The 21026-nt window shown below is 38.8% G+C and overlaps 2 protein-coding genes across 13 annotated transcripts in view; one reads left to right on the forward strand and one right to left on the reverse strand.

The window, feature by feature from the left end:
• The window catches only part of ANGPT2 (angiopoietin 2), a 53033-nt gene extending 33241 nt beyond the window's left edge, over window positions 1-19792 (forward strand). Inside the window, exons 3-7 of the mRNA XM_049095297.1 lie at window positions 245-366; window positions 4144-4376; window positions 6257-6387; window positions 16447-16577; window positions 19654-19792. Coding sequence (XP_048951254.1) covers window positions 245-366; window positions 4144-4376; window positions 6257-6387; window positions 16447-16458 — 498 coding nt within the window. The 3' untranslated portion in view covers window positions 16459-16577; window positions 19654-19792. The remainder of the gene's footprint in view (window positions 1-244; window positions 367-4143; window positions 4377-6256; window positions 6388-16446; window positions 16578-19653) is intronic.
• MCPH1 (microcephalin 1) overlaps window positions 1-21026 on the reverse strand; it is a 233475-nt gene that overhangs the window by 104356 nt on the left and 108093 nt on the right. For 2 of the 12 annotated variants that reach the window (XM_049095293.1, XM_025445647.3), the window contains one exon: window positions 10043-11825. The exons of 8 other annotated variants lie outside the window; for them this stretch is intronic. In XM_049095293.1, coding sequence (XP_048951250.1) covers window positions 11699-11825 — 127 coding nt within the window. In that variant the 3' untranslated portion in view covers window positions 10043-11698. Of the gene's footprint in view, window positions 1-10042; window positions 11826-13301; window positions 13452-21026 lie in introns of those variants that run through there. 2 more of the 12 variants (XR_007402838.1, XM_049095292.1) reach the window with 2 other exon arrangements.

The raw sequence follows: 21026 nt of genomic DNA on the forward strand, positions 1-21026 counted from the left end.
GTCCAGAACTACTAAAGATTTTCCAAAAAAAGACACGGTGAAAAAAAAAAAAAAAAACCCACATTCTGATGCAATCCAGGACTACAAGCGCTTTCCGAAAATGAAGAATATGCCAAAATAAGATACTTGGGTACATAAAAAAATGCTTTAGTTATGTTTTCCTATAATTTAGCTGACTTAATTAAAAGGAAGTTATATGTAACTTTAAAAATGACAAATGGGAATTTTATTTTGTTACATTTAGGTATTAAATCAGACAACAAGACTTGAACTTCAGCTTCTGGAACATTCCCTTTCCACCAACAAATTGGAAAAACAGATTTTGGATCAGACCAGTGAAATAAACAAATTGCAAGATAAGAACAGGTAATAAAAACACACAAAAAATCTGTAACTCAGAATTTCACACTTTCTGGATCTGAAAGCCTATTTCATGTGACTATTAATTGTAAGCACGGCTTCCAGAATGTCAGATTTCTTAATATGTAGCGTCAGGATCAGACACCTCAGAAAGGTCGAGAGTGGGTATGGGAAGAAATATGGAAGTGGCTATGCCTTCTAACCCAGTCTTCCATTTTTTCATCTTCTGGCCCCTTAAAGAGTCTCTCTTCCAGTGATTTCCCCAAACTCTACCTCAGTACTGCACAAATTAACCTATGACAAAATAACGCCAGTATCATGGAGTAAAAGTAACACTGGCCTAGGCATTTTAATAGCTCCTTCACCTCTGGGAACTTCGTTGTTTCCAATGCAGAATGACCCACAGCCAGAAAACTACCTTTAAACTGTAAACAATGCGCATGTCATGATACAATGGTTACTCTTAAGAATATGGTCAAGTAAAAATAGAAGTTAATAATAAATATATTGTTCATATTTAAATAAGATCTACAAAAATCCCAAGAAAACCAATACAAAAACAGGTTGAGGTGATCGGTGGGGATTTTCAAAGGCTTATTGCAGTTGAGGATGTTATGAGGCTAAGTGTGCTTATTCACCTGTTTCTAACCAAGACTGCTGTATGTGTGACACGGAGAATGGTACTGTATTTCACAGCTACATAATTTCAATTACATAATTCTTTATTCTCAACCAAAAAAAAACCAACAAACTTCTTGTCTTAAAGTTACTATCTTACAATCATTGTTTCCTGTTAATTGGGAACTCAGCTGAAATAATTCTTTCTGTTCTTTGGGTAACAAGTTTAACTCATGACTGAGGGTTTTGAAAAGCAAATAGATTTTTTAATTCAAGTATTTTTCTTTAGGTTTCAATTTTTTTTTCTTCTTCAGAGTAGTAAATAAAAGTTTGAGACCAAAATGGAAATGCAACAATCTCTCCAATTTCATTTTATTGAGATGGTTTTATTTAATAATGTTCTATTATTTAATGATGTTGCAGTAATGGGAAGATACGGGGGCTGAATGACTACTTTAGTTGCTTGCCAGAACAATACTGTCTGGGCCATGTCCAGTTTGTTGAATGCAGCCTGGAACTGAAAACTGTTCCTTCCTTACATTTCCAATTTCATATGCTGATATTATTGATATTAACACTGATATTATTCGTTAAGTAAGTCAGTTTTGTAACCAGAGTATCATCTTTGTAAATAATCGCCAAATCATATTGCCTCTTGCCTAGAGAAGTATAAATCTTATTCTCAGGTTTAGATACACTGCTTAATGTTCTCACTTATTACAAGTTAACTTTGTTATACTCAGTCAGCTGGAATTGCTTTGAAATACAACCAACAACTTTCCCTACATCTTTTGATCATCCATGATAGGGCGAAATTTCTTTGTATGTTAAAGGGGGACAATGTATAAAACAGTAATTCCACCCATCCTGAAGCTTGCTGTATTTTCTGGCTACTCTTGCATATGTGGTCTTTCACATTTTTTTTTCACTTAAATCTTTCACATTTTTCCCCAATTTAATCTGGGGAATTTTCACAATTTCACACAATTTTCCAATACTGTGTATCTAGTTTTATAGGATACTCAATTTAAACAACACATTTCTTTCATAAAACCACCTTGTCAAACACACCTAACAAACTACAGTTTTACGTAACTTACAACAGCAGTGTGGGTCAACTTGAATGGCAAATATCTCACTCAGACACTAGAGTTGTAAATGGACTGTTTCTGAATGACCTGCCAAAGTACAGACCCTGAAAGGGATAGCTTTTTATCAATGGCCTTGTCCTAAAAACCACACATAACAAATCTATACCTGCAGGAAGAATAGTCTTTTTAGCAGCTGCAGAAGCCACAATCTCCTTTTCACAAATATGAAATGAAGTGACGATAACAAGATTTCCATCAATGTGTGTAAATAAATAAAAATGTGAAAACTGTACAGATGATTTTTTCATCCCTCAGTGACTTTGGCCTACTGTGTTTTCAGGTGCCTTACATTGTGACTAGCCTAGGGTTTCATTTGCAAGGACATCAGTAAACATATATGTGAATGTTTTGCACATGTGACAAACTATACCTTTAAATTACCTTCAATATTTCCCCCAAAGTGCAACTGTTTTCATTACAGAATAGTTTCCAATGAAATCAGAGTACTTATTAGGGTCCATGTTTTTCTAAAAATTGACACTTTAACATTTTTAGGTTCACCAGCAGAAGGTGAAAATTACTATGCGCTTTTCATCTTATCATTCTTTTTTTTTTTTCCTTTTAAAAATAAATGATTCATTTAAGGGCTACTTGTACCAGTTCAATTAAATTGTGATTATTGTTACAGAGATTATTATTATGGAAAAGTACTACATTGATACTCTTCCCTTCTGAAGAACCTTAGTTATTTCTGCCCATACAGGATACTTCCTCACACTTCTCAACTGACCATGACCTATGTTAATAAAAAGATAACCTGCACCTAAGTTCAACTTTTATGGTGCTGATCAAATTGATTATCCTGTATCAGAAAATCAAGTGCCATGCTAACGAGTGAGCTGTCAAACAATGTGTGCATACCCCATGCCGCTCCATCTCCTTTCTTCCACCACTCATCACTCTCGATCATGGTATTTGTTACAATGTGCCAAGTCCTTGCTATGAACTTACACCCATATTTCATTTATTTTACCCTATTTAATTAATTTTCTCTCATTTAAAAAAATGTTGTCACTCATTAAATGGATTTCCCAAGCCAGTAATGGGTCCCAATCTGCATTTTGCAAAATGATGCCCTAGAATATGTATGATCTGAGACTCCTTATAGCTTTAAATGCAATGCTATGTGCTTCTATACTCATCACATGGTGCTGCTCTCAGAGCCAGCATGCTTTGGGGTGACCTGATCCTGAGCTAAACTCTCCAATACATGTTTGTATTTAATCTTAATGTTAACTATTTTAGATCAAGATCCAACTACCCTCTGGAGCTATACTGGTATAGGTTTGAGAGAAACTTTTTTTTTTTTTTTTAAATAAATATCCCTTCTGGAGTGTTCACACACTGGACCATGGGATCAACCCATCTTTCTTTTATGCCTCCTCACAGAATATTAGAGACCATGAAAGACAGCTGGATAACAAATTTCAGCAATGTCACTTTGAAGACAGTATAGATTAATAATTTAAAAATGTCCCTTTTTTACGTTGTCTAGGTCAAGCATCACAGGGTGCTTCCAAAGTGTATTGCCTGTACGCGCTTGTACTAGAAATGATTTTAGGTAGAAAATAGAAAAACTTTATGCATCTATGACACAGGTTACATAGGGATTCATGCATAGATATGAGGCTCTCAGCCTGGGTTTTCCACTCATCTTTCCACCTGCCCAAGTGTGTTCCCAACACTGAGGCTGCCTTCTCTTTGCCCACAGTCTCCTACAGCAAAACCACAGTCTTCAAGGGCACTCCATGTGATAACTCCTAATTACAAGCCTTAATTTTTACCAGCAAATTCTATACTCATATCTATGTCATACCTATTTATCTACTGTTCTTGGCAAGTTTGAGAGCTTCTTGAAGGCTGTGGCCACTCCTTTAACATTTTCACAGAGTGTCTTGGAGAAACAGAAATTCAATAAATATTAAAAATTACATAAGAATTATGAAACTGACTCAATGTCTACAAAGCAATCAGAAAACCCTTCACTAAACTAATAATTATTTCCCTTTACAAGTTTCCTGGAAAAGAAAGTACTAGACATGGAAGACAAGCATATAGTTCAACTACGGTCAATAAAAGAAGAGAAAGATCAGCTCCAGGTGTTAGTATCCAAGCAAAACTCCATCATTGAAGAACTAGAAAAACAGTTAGTGACCGCCACAGTGAATAATTCGGTTCTCCAGAAGCAGCAACATGATCTGATGGAGACAGTTCATAGTTTATTGACTATGATATCACCATCAAAATGTAAGTCAAGTTTACATATCATTTTTCTTCCATTTTCATTGCCACTAATTAGTAAGTGAAATTCTCAAATTTCTAAAAAAAAAAATGTTATCGTTCAGAAAAGGACTATTTCTCTTACATGTTTCATACAAAAGCTTTATAGGGTCTCAACACAGAACCAATTAAAAAGGAGGAAGTGATTCTACTCCTGATTATTTACCCAAAGAATGCAAAAGCACTAATCCAAAAAGATATATGCACCTCTATGTTTACTGCAGCATTATTCACAAAAGCCAGATTAAGGAAGCTGCCAAGTGTCTATAGATAGATGAATAAATAAAGAAGATGTGAAATATATATAAAAGTATACATATACATATATACAATGGAATATTATTCAGCCATTAAAAATAATTAAATCTTGCCATTCATGACAACGTGGATGTCGGTTCCCTTCTCTCAGCTCATCCTTAGATATATTGTGCCTACTTTATTACTGTTTTACCTTTCAATTTCTCTTGGATTTGAGAGGGAGGAAGAGAGGCATCTTCAGTCATTACTTAGAAATGTGGTATATAATCTATGTGGGATTTCCATTTTATGTTTTCTTTTTCTAAAACGAATTGATTCTAGTTCTTACTATGATTTATTTCCTAATGTCCTTTAAAACTCGATTCTTTTGACATAGATACATTTACATATGAATCACGTGAAGATATTCTTCATTTTCACAAAAAAATAGTACATTTTCACATCACCCTCGAGTCATGCAGTTATCCCAATTTTAACAGAAACACTTAGACAAGGAAATGAATAAAAATCACCCATTCTTGATGATAAGTGGCAGGATTGACACCAGAGGGCCAGTTGCCAATACCTGCCTTCCAACTGGAGATTCACTCTCTTATCATTTAGAAAAAAGTACTTTTTCACATCCATAGAGAAGGAAAAGGCAATCATCTGACATCTAGTGGGAACGAGATAATGTGAGGTGTTAGCTCTGGTGAGCCAAAGTAGAGAAAATCATGCAGCTCAAATCTCGGCAGAAAAAAAACGGCACAGGAGAGAGGGTAACAGAAAAGGGTTTCCTTTTCCCATATGTCTCAAGGTGATGTGAAGATAGAACCTCTGTCCACTTGTTATACCTACCCACACATTTGTGCTATATGCCTATGCTCTGGTGCGTCTCCAGAATGAATACAAATACCTGCAAGAACACACACACACACACACACACACACACACACACACACACACTTTTTTATGGTAAAAAGGATTGGGAAATCTAAATGTTGACAGCAGAGTAAAAATTTGAAGGATTTTTAGATTTAGAATTTCAAAGACAAAGATAAATTAATGGCTCCTCTTGAACACAAACTATAATGGGACGGTTGCTTAAAATACAAAGAATACTTAAGGTCCTTACCCAATAGTCTAAAGAAATGTATCAAGACTTGACCTCAGATACTGACTTTTTAAAAAAAGGAGAAAACACATCCACAGCCTGGATAGGATCATGGCTGACGGGATATGCCCCGCAGCCACTGTAGAGGGGACACTGTACGTTCTTTATTTGTTGTTGTTCTTTTGCAATAACTGTATGTGATTCTAGTCAAGGTGGAAGATTTTTTTTTTAAGTAATTGTTTACTATGGCTAATTGCAAAGTACTTGCATTACATGTTGATGGTAAAAAAAAGAAGTATGGATTACTGGTGATAATCTTTGAGAACTAATGCAGAACAGACTAAAGGAGTAATGTTTTTGGAAAGGATAAAAACTGATGTGTCCTTTTTACTTATTATAAGAATTCAAATGTAATAAAACTTAAGTGCATTTCAAAATAATAAACTTGTATCTTTCCATGAACTCTCTTTAAATGCTTTCCTATTTTTTTTTAAAGCACCTAAGGACACCTTTGTTGCTAAGGAAGAGCAGATCATTTACAGAGACTGTGCAGAAGTATTCAAGTCAGGACTGACAACCAATGGCATCTATACGCTAACATTCCCTAATTCCACAGAGGAGATAAAGGTATGGTGGTTAGTGTCCTGGTTTCAACTTTCTGGCTGTAAACACACTATTTTAGAAGCAGAGGAACCACATTGTAGTTTACACACCCAGACCTTTCCCAACTTCATGCAAAGCAAAGCAACAAACATGTACCAAGCGTCTACCCCACACGGAGTACTTGCCAAGGACTCCAAGTCTAGCCACTGCACACAGATACTGACTGGGCATGTCAATGATGTAGAGATTTCTATCTTATCATCAGAAGACATCTAATTCCTCTTCTCCTTGCATTTAACTTAATCATACTGTCCATCGTTTTCCCTCAAGTGTCATTCATTTCATTACTTTTAAAGAAAACATTCTCCGAATACTAGAGTTCAAATAAACAACTAGTTTGTTTTTCAATTGTTATTTCAAGTAGCATTGGTAATTCCACCAAAAAAAAAAAAAAAAAAAAAAAGTCTCATTTAGCTCACAACTAAAACAGCCACAAAAAAGTTTTTCTCTGACACAACCATGGTACCCTGTTTTGCAAAAGTGATTTATAGACAGTTCACATTTCATTAGATAGCTTGTAAGAGGGCACGTACTCAGCAGTAGAGACTCAATACAATTAATGATTTTTCCTGCTTTGTCAAGGATGTCCCAAAGCGAAATTGACTTATTTTTTTTCCCAGTTGCGAGGGTGTGGCTGAAGCATATAGTGACTCAAATATAACATGCTCCATTCCCTTGATTCATTGAGGTGCTGGCAGGTCCCCCCACCGGAGGTTCTGTACCAACGGTGTGGATGCTGTCACAGTGTCGAAGGCCAAAAACGTCTTAGTGTCATTACAGTGACACTAAGGAAACAGTGTCAGCCCTGTGGCTGGCAGCGAGGGCCTCAGGGACCCCCCAGGAGTCTGCAGGTCACCCCATGAGGATCGCTGGGGTTTGCTACTCTTACCCCACCTAACATAGGCTGGAAGACTTAAAACATACCTTAAAACATACCGTCAAAGAGAGAGGCTCATTTTCTCCTCAAGTATTTGGAGTTTATTTCAAGGCATAAGCTCAATTACTTTGGGGAAAGTGAATCAACAGCCAGAACTTGCCTTAGTATTTTGGATTACTCAGTGAGCACGGCTCCTGAAGTTGCTCTGGGAGACCCTGAGCATTAGATGAGGGGTGGGGGGGGGGGGAATCACACCCCCCAGGGAATATTTCAATGTGGCTTCTCACAGAGGTTTGAGAAGGTAAAATAATACAGGAGATTCAGTGTGAAGTGTTATATAATTATCAGAGGACTGTATTTATATTAACTGTTTACAAATATGTCTGCATCTAACTGTAACTGTTACAAGTTAAACCAATGTAAACAATTACAGAAAAGGCCATCGATACTATATAAAAATGGAAATTTTAGAGGTTCCTGGAACTATTATCTCTTTGAACTCAGTAAGATCCTCAGTATTTAAAATGCTAATAAGAAAAAGCACTTTCAAAACCTAAGCATTAAGGGTTTAGGGACATAGAATTTGAAACAGTAACATATACTTTGATTATGAATTTAAAAGATAAATATTGTGCTATTCAAGACAATACTTTCCAAAGAAAACCCTTCTAATTCATTCATGCTGCTTTAAATCAACCTTGGAAATCAGTTAATGTCCCTGAGTGCCCTAGAAGCAATGCATTAGTGGGGAGGAAAAAAAAAAAAAACATAAATAGTCTGCTACAGATGAGAAAATAATGAACAGATCCTGTATGAAGACTCTCAATCCCTTTGCAATCTGGTTTTCATAACAATCCTTCGGATACTACTATCTGTCACCAGATGTTGGTCTCTTCTTGGCCCAAAGAAATGGGGACAGGAGTGGCGACAGGAGGAGGAGAGAGGATATCAGCGCAGTGTGAATGTTTTTGCAAATCCAGAGGGCAATCGCCGATCACACAGCACCAACCAACTGCTCTATAAATGTTTCCGTGACTCAGTGCAATGCTCCCACCCCAGAGCCCCATGTCAAAGCCAATGGCCTCTGAAATGTTCTACAGCAAGAGGAAAATGTAGAGCATTGTGGGTCAACGTGAATCTCCGGTCATGGTTGGCAACCTTAGGATTTATGTTTCTTTTAAACATTTGCAGTAAAAATAACTCATGTGCACAGCGGGGAACAACAATCCTACCAAACCTCAAGTTTCTCATCTCTAAAATAAATGGTCCAGATTAAGTGATTTCTAGATTTCCTTCCAGACTTGAGACCCTGGAATTCACCATCTGATCAAGGGAGAGAAAGCCTGAGAGACGGGCGTTTAAATTCTGGCTCTGCCAATTTGTGCCTCTGAGGCCCATCATTTACCCTGTGTGAGGCCTCAGTTTCCTAATCTGTAACACGATGAAGTCACCACAGTCTGACAGAGCGATTTTGAGGTGACCATGGCCATCAGCTCTTAGGACAGGTCTTACTACTTAACCAGCTATTGATAACTGTGAACTGTTTACCATTTTGACTGCCCCCAAGGACTATGAGATGGCTTCTCTGCATGACATCTCTGCAGCCATCTTTGCCCTGTTTCATCTAACTCAGGAAAAGTGCGTTCAAGACATCTTTGGGCTGACCTTTTCCAAAGGGGCTTACGTATTTCAACTTTATTTTTGAAAAAATCATTATGTTTCTGCAAAAGATAAAAACAAAAACTGCATCAAGGGCATTTGAGTTTGTTTCTGCTGGTCAGAGATGTAATAATTTCATTTCCCTAAATTTCACAGGGTATCTGTCTCCTGGTGTTTATCTGTGTCATTACTGTTTCATCAGCCATTCACCATGGCCTCAGAGCCGAAGCATGACACTTAAATCAAGCATCATCCACTAAAAGACTTCAAGTTTTAGAGAGCAAGCTATCAGGTCCCTGAACCATGCAATAGTGTGCTAACAAAAGCATTAGCTGCCCTGGGGTTGGTCGTAGCTGGAGCGGTGAGGTCTTGGGCATTCTCTGAGGAAGTCTGCTTTCCTGATCCTGAGATAATCCATTTCATCATTTTCACTCAGTGCCCTCTGGCTACGTGGACAACTCTCTTTGAACACTATCTTCCTCTGAAAGTTTCACGACTCAGTTAACCATGATACTTTAGTTTCTATGAACTCTTTGTTCTTTTTTCTTTTTAAGAGGAACAAAGAGACATTAAGGAAACGTCCTAATCATCTCCTCCTTGTCCCTGGTGGAGTTAGGGAATAGTGCAGCTCAACCCATTTTCACATGGGCGGTGGAAATGTCCAGTCTGGACTCAGATTTTCACACCAAGACAAACCACTTCTCTGATTTAAGTGTTCATGATACTCGATGATGGTGATGTTGACAGCAAAAAATCAAATATTCTGGGAACAAGGATAGGCTCGCTAAAAACCATATCCGGTCTTTCCACCCACCAGCATGCCATTTAGGATACAGAGGAAGTAACTTGTCTGTACACACATAACTCCTCAAGCCAGTATAGCTTACTCAGCTAGTTTACTAAACTAATTTTCTTTTAGGAGACATACTGAGAGAAGTGAGCAGTACTGATCATTGGGTGGACCACAGGCAAATAAGAGGCAGTATTATTCATGAACTGATTTCAAGTTGGAGCCGCGTTGAGGGCAGTTCTGGCCTATTAACAAAAGGGTCAAGTTTCTTTGTTTCTGGCAGTCTACTATGGTTTTTTTTTTTTTTTTTTTTTATTTTTTTTTTTAAAAGGTACAGAATGAGACCTTACTCGAGTCCTGTATTCCACCTAACAGCTGAATGACTCTGGTCAAATTAACTTTACTGAATCTTTTCACTAAATCTTTTCTCCTTTCAGAAATGCAAAATTACACTATCACAGCAGAAGTGCTTCAGGATTACTGATAATATATGCAGGGTACCCAGTGCAGTACTTGGAACAGAGTGGTGCGCAGCAATGATAGCAAGATAATTAATAATAATAATAATATCAACGCAGGGAGATAATAAGGGGTCACCTTAGGCAGGTCAATATTATTTGTCTGGTTAATTTAAAATGGGGAAATCATTTTATCCTTAAGAAACGCAATCTTCTTTAATGGAACATGTGCTCCCAAATGTGAGGATCATCAGGGAAAGCAATATGGGCCAAGGGACCTTTGTGGAGAGAGATGGGAAGAGCAGTGGAGAGAAATCTGCTGGAGAAGAGGGTTCTGGGTTCCAAGGGCAGCTCTCTGTCCCGTTAGCAATGAGACATCAGGCAAGGCATTGAAAATGAAACACTAGGTCTAGGTATGCTCTTGCTTCTCTTTTATCCCCCATTGTTGAAGATTTTAACTCGCAAATGCAGAAGAGTTCACATTTAAACTTACTCTGCCAAAATTTTCTCCATTATTTCCCAAAAAAAGACTGAGGAAGACAGCCAAGGAAGACTATTTCTAATTGGTTTTGAATGATAACTTTCGTATTTAATACCTTGTATGCCATAGGAAAATTTATCTGAACTTTCTGGAAGAATTTTTTGTTCTACTCTAATCTCATTATTTAAAACTATTTATGTAATCTTATTTGCAGGAGTTTCTAATTTCATAATAAAACTCCAGCTGAGTGGAAAGTGAGCATGCATGCTCCTGGCCCAAGACAGAATTCTGTGTTCTGAACAAAGTTTAAACCCACCAAGCCAGTTTGAAAGCAAAAACTAAAAAGAGCTAGGAAGAGAAATACCATGGGCAGTGAGCAAAGTGCAAAGAAGCTTGAAGTCATGATCTGAGGGGTAGAGCTACCAGGAGACACTCAGGTCACATACACCACCCTGGGTACACAGGAGCCTCAGATCTCTCACACTGAAGGTCGAACCGAGAAATCTGACTTTTATCCCACGTGGAAGAACCTCGTAACCCCACAGCATAACATAACAGGAGTCTTGGAAACCCTACAGTGCAAAAGTACTCTTTCTACCCAACTCTCTATGGAGTTGATAGGGACTGACAACTATCATAAAGGTCTCTAGAGTTGTGAACACCAGCTGGTAGATTTTTGCAGGTTGGAGATGAGGTTTGGAACCAATCCACCAAGATGTCCCAATTGCAATAAATCTCTAAGAAACAGCGATTTTTGGGTCAGCGATTGGGGTGGGTCTTTAGCCTAGAAGAGACGATGACAAGAAAGTCATATTCTCATCGATGCTGAAATCGTGTTATATTACTGTTTATTTTTCATCATCATTTTAAACTCCTGGTTTTCAATTTATTTAAAACCATCTGCTTCTTGGAGGACCACAAAGATTTACCCTGGGGAACCCTATCAGCACAAGTCATATTATAGGTATCCACATGTGTCTTGTTTCTGTGAGTTCAGATGCAGACCTGAGTCACTGGTGTTTCCCACGCAGTAATTGTGCACTTCCCATTGGCAGGCATACTGCGACATGGAAACCTCTGGAGGTGGGTGGACGGTCATTCAGCGGCGTGAAGATGGCAGTGTTGATTTTCAGAGGACTTGGAAAGAATATAAAGTGGTATGAATATTCTTTAAGCCATCTGAAAATAATTTTCTTTCTGAAAACTAACTTTCAAGATCTGCAGGCCCTGCACCACAAATCCAAAACTAACCAATGACTGTTGACAATTTTTGTTATCAAAACGTTCCTTTTAACTGTTGTTTCAGTCTCCCCACTAACGAATGACCCTGTCAATGTAAAGTAAACTATATATCAAAACAGAGGCATGCAAGTGTGAGGCTTATTTTTAATGGCAGGCTCAGCGTTTTTCGGTAAGCCAACAGTTTCACAGAGCTTCACATGTCAATAAACTGAGCTGTTTACACTCATGTTTCTATTGGTGATTTCCCCAAGTAGTTCTAATTACTCTAGTACTAATTTTCTTCCAGTAGAAGCTTGTCTTTTTTTAAAAAAACTGACCTTTGGAAAAATCTACTTTCTTATATAGAACACCTCAAACTTTCAGAGAACAGGGAAGTATTTAAACTGATTGACTATTGATTTCAAATAAGTGAAGAAAAAAAATAAATGAGGTGATTGAATTTTACAACTTGGATTATAGGGATTTGGGAACCCTTCTGGCGAACACTGGCTGGGAAATGAGTTTGTTTTCCAAGTGACCAATCAACAGCCATATGTGCTTAAAATACACCTTAAGGACTGGGAGGGAAACGAGGCGTACTCGCTGTATGAACATTTCTATCTCTCCGGTGAAGAACTCAATTACAGGTGAGTTGTGTGTAACTGGAAAACATTAATAGATTTGCTGGGTGAGCATTCCAGAAAGTCAGAGCCCCACTGCATCGACCAGGATCAGAAGTACTGTGAGGATACCTTAAACGGAGGAAACCTCTCGTTCCTCAGCATTCCATGTTGCCTTTCGGGAAGCTCCTCTAGTCTGAAGATTCTAACTTTGGTTTTAACCATATGAGGGGAACTTCACGAGGACAGCATCTTGTTTGCTGTCTCTGTCTTGTATCCTCAAAGCCTGGCACATAACAGGCATTCAACAAGTATTTGTAGAACATGTAAAGGTTGTGTCCATATTATAAAAAGTCATGCCGATGTCACAATGGAGGGTATATCTGTGACTAGACGGTTTTCTTTCAGAAGGTTTTAACAGTTAAATCTATCTTTCTGCAGTTAAAGCACACTCAATTGTCAAGTTCCATCCCCAAATCAGGGTGAGTTACCAAGTCTAAAAGTGGCAGACTTAGGTGGGTTAGTCATGCAACTCCTTTACTTTCCACCATAGAAACAACAGCCGAGTCACAGCACTCCCTTAGTGTTTGTCTTGCCCCACGCATTTGGCGGCGCTTATCCTGAATGTTCCAAGAAAAGCATGGGCATCCTTGACTCAGAATTTAGTTTCTGGCTATAAAGCACCGTGAGAGTAGAGGCGGAGAGCAGCACAGGCATTGAGAGACCGGTGCCTGACGAGTGACCTCACGGCAGGTAGGGTAAAAGCACCTACCTGCGCGTGGTATCACGGACAGAGGTACTTGGAAACCCATGTGCGACGCCGCAGGGAGAACAGTGAGATCGTGTGCCAGGTGGCACCGCAGGAATTGGTCTCAGGAGGCACTGAAGAATTGTTCAATCACCAACACAGGCCTGCAGGAGTCTGAAGAGCACAGGCATGCACATCATGAAAACATCTACACTCGAGTCAGAAATAAAGTTCCACCGAACATCGCAGGAAACAGTCCTTGTGGGGCCTCGAGTCCCACCTACATGTCATTCATGCCCAATTCAGCCCCTCTGCACCACAGAAAATCCAAACTGAACAGCTTAGAAAATACGCATGATTTCCAAGTCCCTGAGCTGGCTTCTTTGGGGTGGAATCTACAATGAAGAGCACAGAAAAACAGCTACTGCTTTATAAACGGGAGGGTCAAAATTTTGAAAGTTTTGAAGACAGGTAATGAGACAGTACAACAAGTAATGACATGACTTCTGAAAAGTCAGTGAGACAGAGCCCATCGGTTCTCATCACAGAAAGAGCAGGGCTCCCTTGAAGAGAGAAGGACGCAGATGAATGAAAAGATAGATGTTTGGGCCTCCCTGCAGCTCCAAGTTGACTCCAAAGAGATCAAAACTTCAATGAATTTTTTAGACACGAGTGGTTGGTCATTGTTTTACCTCCAAGCTAAATATTGTTTCAACTGGCAACAGTTAGGAATCTACAACAGAGGAATTAAAAAAAAAAAAAAAAAGAAGAAGAAGAAGGAAAGAAAGAAAGCAAGAAACACAAAAATTAAGGATTAGACTGTTTATATAAGGAGATTTTACAAAATGGGTCATTACCCTTGTATGCTGACATTATAAAAATGTTTTAAACTGAGATAGTTTTTAACAGATACTTCCTTTAGAAATGCGATCAGTTTTGGGATATGCCATTTAAAAAAGCACACATTCATTTAAAGCTCAGTTTAATTTACTTGGCAGCGTAGGGCAGATACTACATCGAAACAATGATTGTCCCAGAAAAACATGGTGGTGACAAGCAGGCGGTGACATGGCTGAGCAATACACAGGGGTCTCAGAATGCCACTGTTTGTAGCCATGGAGTTGAGTTTTTTCCCCAAAAGAAATGTTCCCCAAATGCTGGAAAACCAAAAAATAAATGTCAAAGGGAAAGGATAAATGCATCGACAGAATTTTTTTTTATTTTTTATTTATTTTTTTTTTTTTACTAAAACTAAAAACTATTTGATACTATATTAAACCTTAAAGACTGGTGGCAGCTCTATACAAATGTTCAGATTTCATTATTCAATGCTGGCATTGTTTCTTTCACTCCACTCCTCTATAAAGTCAACTGATAACCAACGTAAAGCAATTTCAAGGATGTGGTTATTCTTAAGAACCAAATTTAAAAGAAACCCACTATAAACCAGGGGGCCATATAATAGAAGGATCTAAAAATGATACAGCCCTTCTCAGAAACACAAAGAAAAGATGGCGTTCTCTCTGATTCTGCTCGCCTTCATGGAGGTTTAATGAGTCCCATGAGAACTGACATTGTTGTAAAGGAGAGAAGAGGCTGGAAAGGGGGAAGGACAAGTAGAGTGGTTTATCTGGATGCTATCTATGATTAACGAGAAGGGCCTGGAAAGAAACCAAAGCGTTTCAAAATCCCAAAGATGAGTAGAATGAATATAAATGTTTTGCAGCAGGTAATGAGAGACTGTGCTAGGGGCCAGGGTCGTTTTTGAAACGTTGAGAACACTGAAATTCAGAAATTTATGATGCCTTATGATGGGGGTTCTAGAGCTACAATACTAAAAACAATCTTAAATCTATGTCAGTAACGCTAAAGTAGCCTTAGAACCAAAAATTTATGGAACTCCTCTTGGCATGCTCTGTACTCCCATCTTTTCAGAACCATTCTCTCAATAAACAAACATTCCTGGTAAGTGTCTACCAGGGTAGAACCATAACACACAGGAGTTAGGAGTGTGGTAGAGCTAGAATTTGCACCGGATTCATCTATCTCAAATCTCAACAATTTGATATATAAAAACAGGAGGAATGCCTGCCTCTCAAGGCTGGTGCATGCGCTCCACGAACACATCCATGAAAGTGCCTGGCACAGTCTGGTTAGAGACAGTCCCCAGCGAACCTTCCCTCTCTTCCCTACCCTCTGTTCCAATACGGATGCCTGGAATTTATATAATCATTTCAAGGAAGTGGTCAGCAAGAGAAGAGTATCATTTTGGGGACCTGAGGTAAAATTCTCCCTCAGACGTTGCAGGGTTTTGTTTTATAGGATCCCCAGGTCACGAAGACTCAACCAGCTGGGCTCGCCCACTACCATCCTCCATTGCCAACACGGTAACATCACATCCTACACAGCCACACACGGGCCTGTGAAAAACCCTCCTCTGGGCTGTACTGTGCCAATCTGCCAATGGGCCTTCTTGAAGCAGTGTTAACACACTTTCTCTTTCCCTTCTACCTCTCTCCTTGGCACCCAGATCACTGATGCAAGCCAGATTTTGGCAATCTTCTAAAAGTACGGGCTATTATCTGGTGTCTAACTTAACATTACGTTTATTCCTTTCTCAATATCCAGCAAGTTTATTACAATAGCATATAGAAATGAGGATGTATTTTCTATACAGTTCTATAGATTTCTATTCCAAATTCAATGATCCTTCTGTGCCTACAAGGCTTCCCATCCCTACCACTCCACTGAAAATAATGATGCCTGAAGTTGTCTCATCTTCTCAGGGCTCTCATTTCTGTATGGATGATGCCGGGAGACCTGGAAAGAGGATGCTTTCACATTGTATTTTCCCCTCTTCTGTTTATCTGAAAACAGCAGGGAAATAAATGAAAGGGCCCTGAAGCCCCTGCTAATGCTTGTGTAAGTGAGATGAGCTGAAGATTTCACGAAAACATTCCTCATTGCCTAAGGATTTGATGATAAGTTGGTTCCTGTTTATACCAGTACAAAAATATTTTGTCGGGAGTGTGCATTAGTACACCAACCAGTACAGAACGCGTATCTGCAGAATGGAATTCTTCATTATAAAAAATTTTCCACTACGGTAAATCAACAGCCCAAGCCAATTACGTTCTTTTCTTTTCTTTTTTTCTTTGCATGCTTGCAGGATTCACCTTAAAGGACTTACAGGGACGGCCGGCAAAATAAGCAGCATAAGCCAACCAGGAAATGATTTTAGCACAAAGGATGCAGACAACGACAAATGTATTTGCAAATGTTCACAAATGCTCACAGGAGGTGGGATGACTTTTCTCTCTTCCTATTTGTTTTGGCAAGGAAGAATTTCATAGAGTGAAAGGTTGGCCATTTGGACTTGAACTTGTGATTGGTGACAATGTCCACATTTCATAAATAGACTTACTAGATGTAGGGAGATTTGTTTTTCACTTTTTCAGACTGTTGAGTCTTAAGAATGTGATGTTGAGCTAGAATTGTCAGCAGGCCAACTGTGTCTCTTCAGGACCTCACTCTGGCACAGAGAGAAACATCTGATAGCCAGCAAGCTCTCTTGAGCTTATGCACGTTGAGTAGCAGATGTCAGAGCCATGCTTTAATTTCATTTTACTTTATTAAAAAGGTTAAAATTCAAAACAGCGACTGAAACAGTGACCTAGATTCATTAACACAAAAGTGTTTCTAATTAATAACTCACTGTTCAAAACACGGAATTTGCCGTTCTCTTTCTTTAGAGATTCATTTATACACAGCAAATACTTACAAACACAGAGATACTAATTAACCTGATTTTTTTAAGTGTGCCAAGTTAAAACAGTTGTCCAATTTAAATTAATGTGTTTATTCTCATGCTCTCCTTGCTCCCTACCTTTCATATCAGACTGCTTTAAAAAATAAAAATGGAAACCACACCCAGAAGCAAGAGACTATTTTAACAGTCACTTAAAATGGCCAGATTAGTATCCAGCAACATTTAAGAGCTCAAGGACAGGAACCAACTGCTAGAAAATCCACCCTTCTAATTTCTAAAAGTTTAAGAATTGAACGGCCAGAACTAGTTAATTGTGACTGAGACAAGAAAAAAAGCTTGACAAATGCTATCAAGCGAGTTCTTAAAAATACTGAAAGACTTAAACCAGCAACGAAAATTCTGCCGACAGGACAAACTGAATGTGAAGGCAAACAGGAAGTTAGCAGGGTTTAATTTGTAGAGGCCATAAATTCTATTACCAAAAATTCATTCATTACTCACCCAGGAAAGACAAAGGTAAGAGCTGTCGTCAATTTATTTGACAAATATAAGGTAACTACATAAACAAGATCTAAGCTTATCATGTGTTTACATTCCAGTTAATCATTTACGGTCAAAGAAAGGATATTTATTTATTTATTTATTTATTTATTCATTTATTTATTCATGAGACACAGAGAGAGAGCTAGAGACACAGACAGAGGGAGAAGAGGCTCCCTGTTGGGAGCCCAATGTGGGGACTCGATCCCAGGACCCCGGGGTCACCACCTGAGCCAAAGGCAGACGCTCAGCCACTGAGCCACCCAGGTGCCCACAGAAAGGATTTACTTATGAGAATAGTTTGAAACTCAGTAATTTTCATGTCTTTAAAATAACACTGAAAGAATTAGAATCCATTACAAAAAAATCAGTCCTATGGCTTTTTAGATAATTTATTTATAGGTATCCACATAATCTATCTTGGCAACACAGGGTTTCTATCAGCCATAGTTTTTCAATGATTATTTCAGTGAGAGAAACCTGTTATATTGATTGTGGAAAAGCTGCTATCTCCCTCATTCTACCATAATCATCCTTTTTGAAGTCAACAATAAGGGGAAAAGGGGTGGGCTGGGGGGACCAAATGTACCAAATCCTTTTTTCCCATCTGCCATTCCCACACTGAGCCCAGCTGTCCACTCGACAGGGCGGTGGTTTTCAGACCACCCATATGTCATGAACTACTCAAGAGAGTAGGAGAAATGCATTAATAACCAAGGAAACAATATATTTATTTACTCAAATCAAGATTTAGGGCTGAGAGTAGAAGTGGGAAAGAGACTGGGGAGAAAAACACAGCCCAAGAGAGAAGTGGAGCCGTCCTGACCATAAGGAAATCAGGTTCCAACCCGTGGTCTGGGCCCAGGGTAACCAGCCTGACGATCAGATCAGCTATATTTTTGCACGGACAGCAAATTCTATAGTTACGTCAGCCAACAGGCTCCAGAACAGAACGGATCTATAAATCCGTAATATCCCTGAATATTTTGAAGGATTCTAAATAACATGCACAAATGTCCTATCAAGTGAACATTAATGTGAATCAGCTCAAGTCATGAATTGTAACTGGATGAAATAATTGGTCACAGTCCAATATGTAAATATAATAAATATAATCACTACATTAAAATATTTTTTTGTTTAAAGAAATAAAACTACACAGATATAACTGAAGCTGTCCTGTCAATACCTGCCCCTGGGGTGACCAGTGAATTCAGGCTTATTCACATTAGTTATTTATTTCACTAGGTATGCAGATATTAGTAACAGTTGTTTTTTCCCCCATATTCTAAAATCTTACATAAATGGCATCATACTGCATGTGTACTTGCAACACAATGTTTCTAAAATTTATTTAGACTATGTAGATCTAGATCATTCCTTTTCCCTGAAAACCAGGGCTTGGGGCCCACTCCTGTTTCTAGGGAAGAGCATTAAAACCCCAAGTGTGGCCATTTAGGTGTAGCTGTGGGACCCACGCCCTGCCCCTGCTGCTGCACCAGGCAGCTCCCTCACTTTACCGAACAAACCACAATAGCTTTAAATCTCCTTTTTGTCTCTAGGACTTAAAGATGATTTTCTTTCATCTAGCTCCCCTGAGTAGTTAAAATTTGGAGTCATTAAAAAAAAAAAATGTCTGGTAGGAGGAGGGAAGCTGAATAGTCTGGCCCACTAAGTTGTTGGAATCCACTGAGAGTCATCCAAGAATTCTTCAGTGTTATGACTTATCCGTGCCTTCCATCGTACTCTGGTAGTCACCACATCGGGACCAGGGAAGACGTGCCATGCACGTCTATGGGTGATGGTCTTTCCACACTCACGCGGGGAAGGGAGCAAAGCAGCCCGTAAGAACCTCTGCCATGTGGAGCTAGGATTTAACTTGGGTAAGGCTGGAAACCTTACTGCTCATCTGTCAGTGCGGCACACTCTTTATGCACGAATATTTGCATGAGTCCACTTAAAATGCACGGAATGCGACTGGAGGATTAGTCAAGTGTTTCTAAGGCCATGCTGAGATGGAGTTAGGGTTACCAAGTTCCTAATTCCTTCTGCGTCTTACTTTCACAGGCTGGTGGTTTGATGCATGCGGCCCCTCCAACTTGAACGGAATGTACTACCCGCAGAGGCAGAACACAAATAAGTTCAACGGCATTAAGTGGTACTACTGGAAAGGCTCAGGCTACTCGCTCAAGGGCACAACCATGATGATCCGACCGGCGGACTTCTAGGTGCCTGCACACACCGGAGGAGCAGCGGACTGTGCTGGGTGCCAAGACCTCAGCCCGAAGCTCGAAAAGCCCAGGCTGCGTCAGTGTCTCTTCCACCTCAAACAGGTGGCGTGTGCGCGGGTGCACCGGGATCCACGCGCTCCAGCTGAGAGCCCCGCAGACCTCCTCACTCAGGCCTGCACCACGCAGGCCCCAAGCGCAGCCCTGGTATTGTGACCCAGCAGAACGCCTATGGCAAGATAAACCTAAGCCTGCGAATTTAAGACTGACAATTTACAGACTCTGATGTCACAACCAAGAATGTTGTGTCGAGTTCATCCGTAAATAACTGGAAAACAGAACACTTAGGCTATACAGTAGAGATAACCTTGGAGCTACATTTTTCTCAGTCCTGTTTATGGATTGTGTAAATATCCATATGTCCTGAATTCAGCATCACTATCATAACTGAAAGGAAGAAAAAAAAAAACACTAAGCCATAAAAATATATTATGTATTCAGGGATTTTCTGGGAAGTGCTTATTTGCAGTTTAATATTTGGAGAAGGAAAAAACATAGTTAATGCATTTTCACTCCTCCTCTTAGGTGCTTTAAACTTTCATCCTGAAATCAGCATATTTACGAATGTGTTGACAGCGTAGATTTAAGTGAATGCTCAAATATGTATTCCAAGTTTAAATGGTGAAAACTTCCAGGATCTCTGAAATTATAGAAATGTGTGTTCTTTCAGTTTATATGGAGATTGTACTATTTTTTTTTCTGCCTGGCTGTTAAATATAAAGGTATTTTTAGTAATTAAATATAACTTATTAGATAATTACATTTAACCTTTACAATAATATTTACGATTTTGTGATTTGATTGTGCTAATAACAAGGAAAGATCTGTTTTTTAATGATGAAGAAAATTATACATTTAATTCTATAACAAAGAGACTTTACCATCTTTTCCTCACTATTCTATTACAAAGGTCTTTTATTTTTTCTTCTAGTAAGATATATTTTAGGGAAGTAAGCTATAGTTTAGTTTGTGGTTGAAAAACAACCTTCTATTTAAAGCACACACAACCTATACTTCTCAGACTAGATTTACCCCTAAAAGTATTTTTTTTTTAAGTGTCCATCAGCAAATTAAAAAAAAAAAAAAAAAAAGAAAAAGAAACGCATTTTGGAGTGCAAAACCAAAATCTGATGCTTATAGTAGATTCAAATC

Source organism: Canis lupus, chromosome 16 (genome assembly GCF_003254725.2).
Source record: "Canis lupus dingo isolate Sandy chromosome 16, ASM325472v2, whole genome shotgun sequence".
Taxonomy (NCBI): Eukaryota; Metazoa; Chordata; class Mammalia; order Carnivora; family Canidae; genus Canis; species Canis lupus.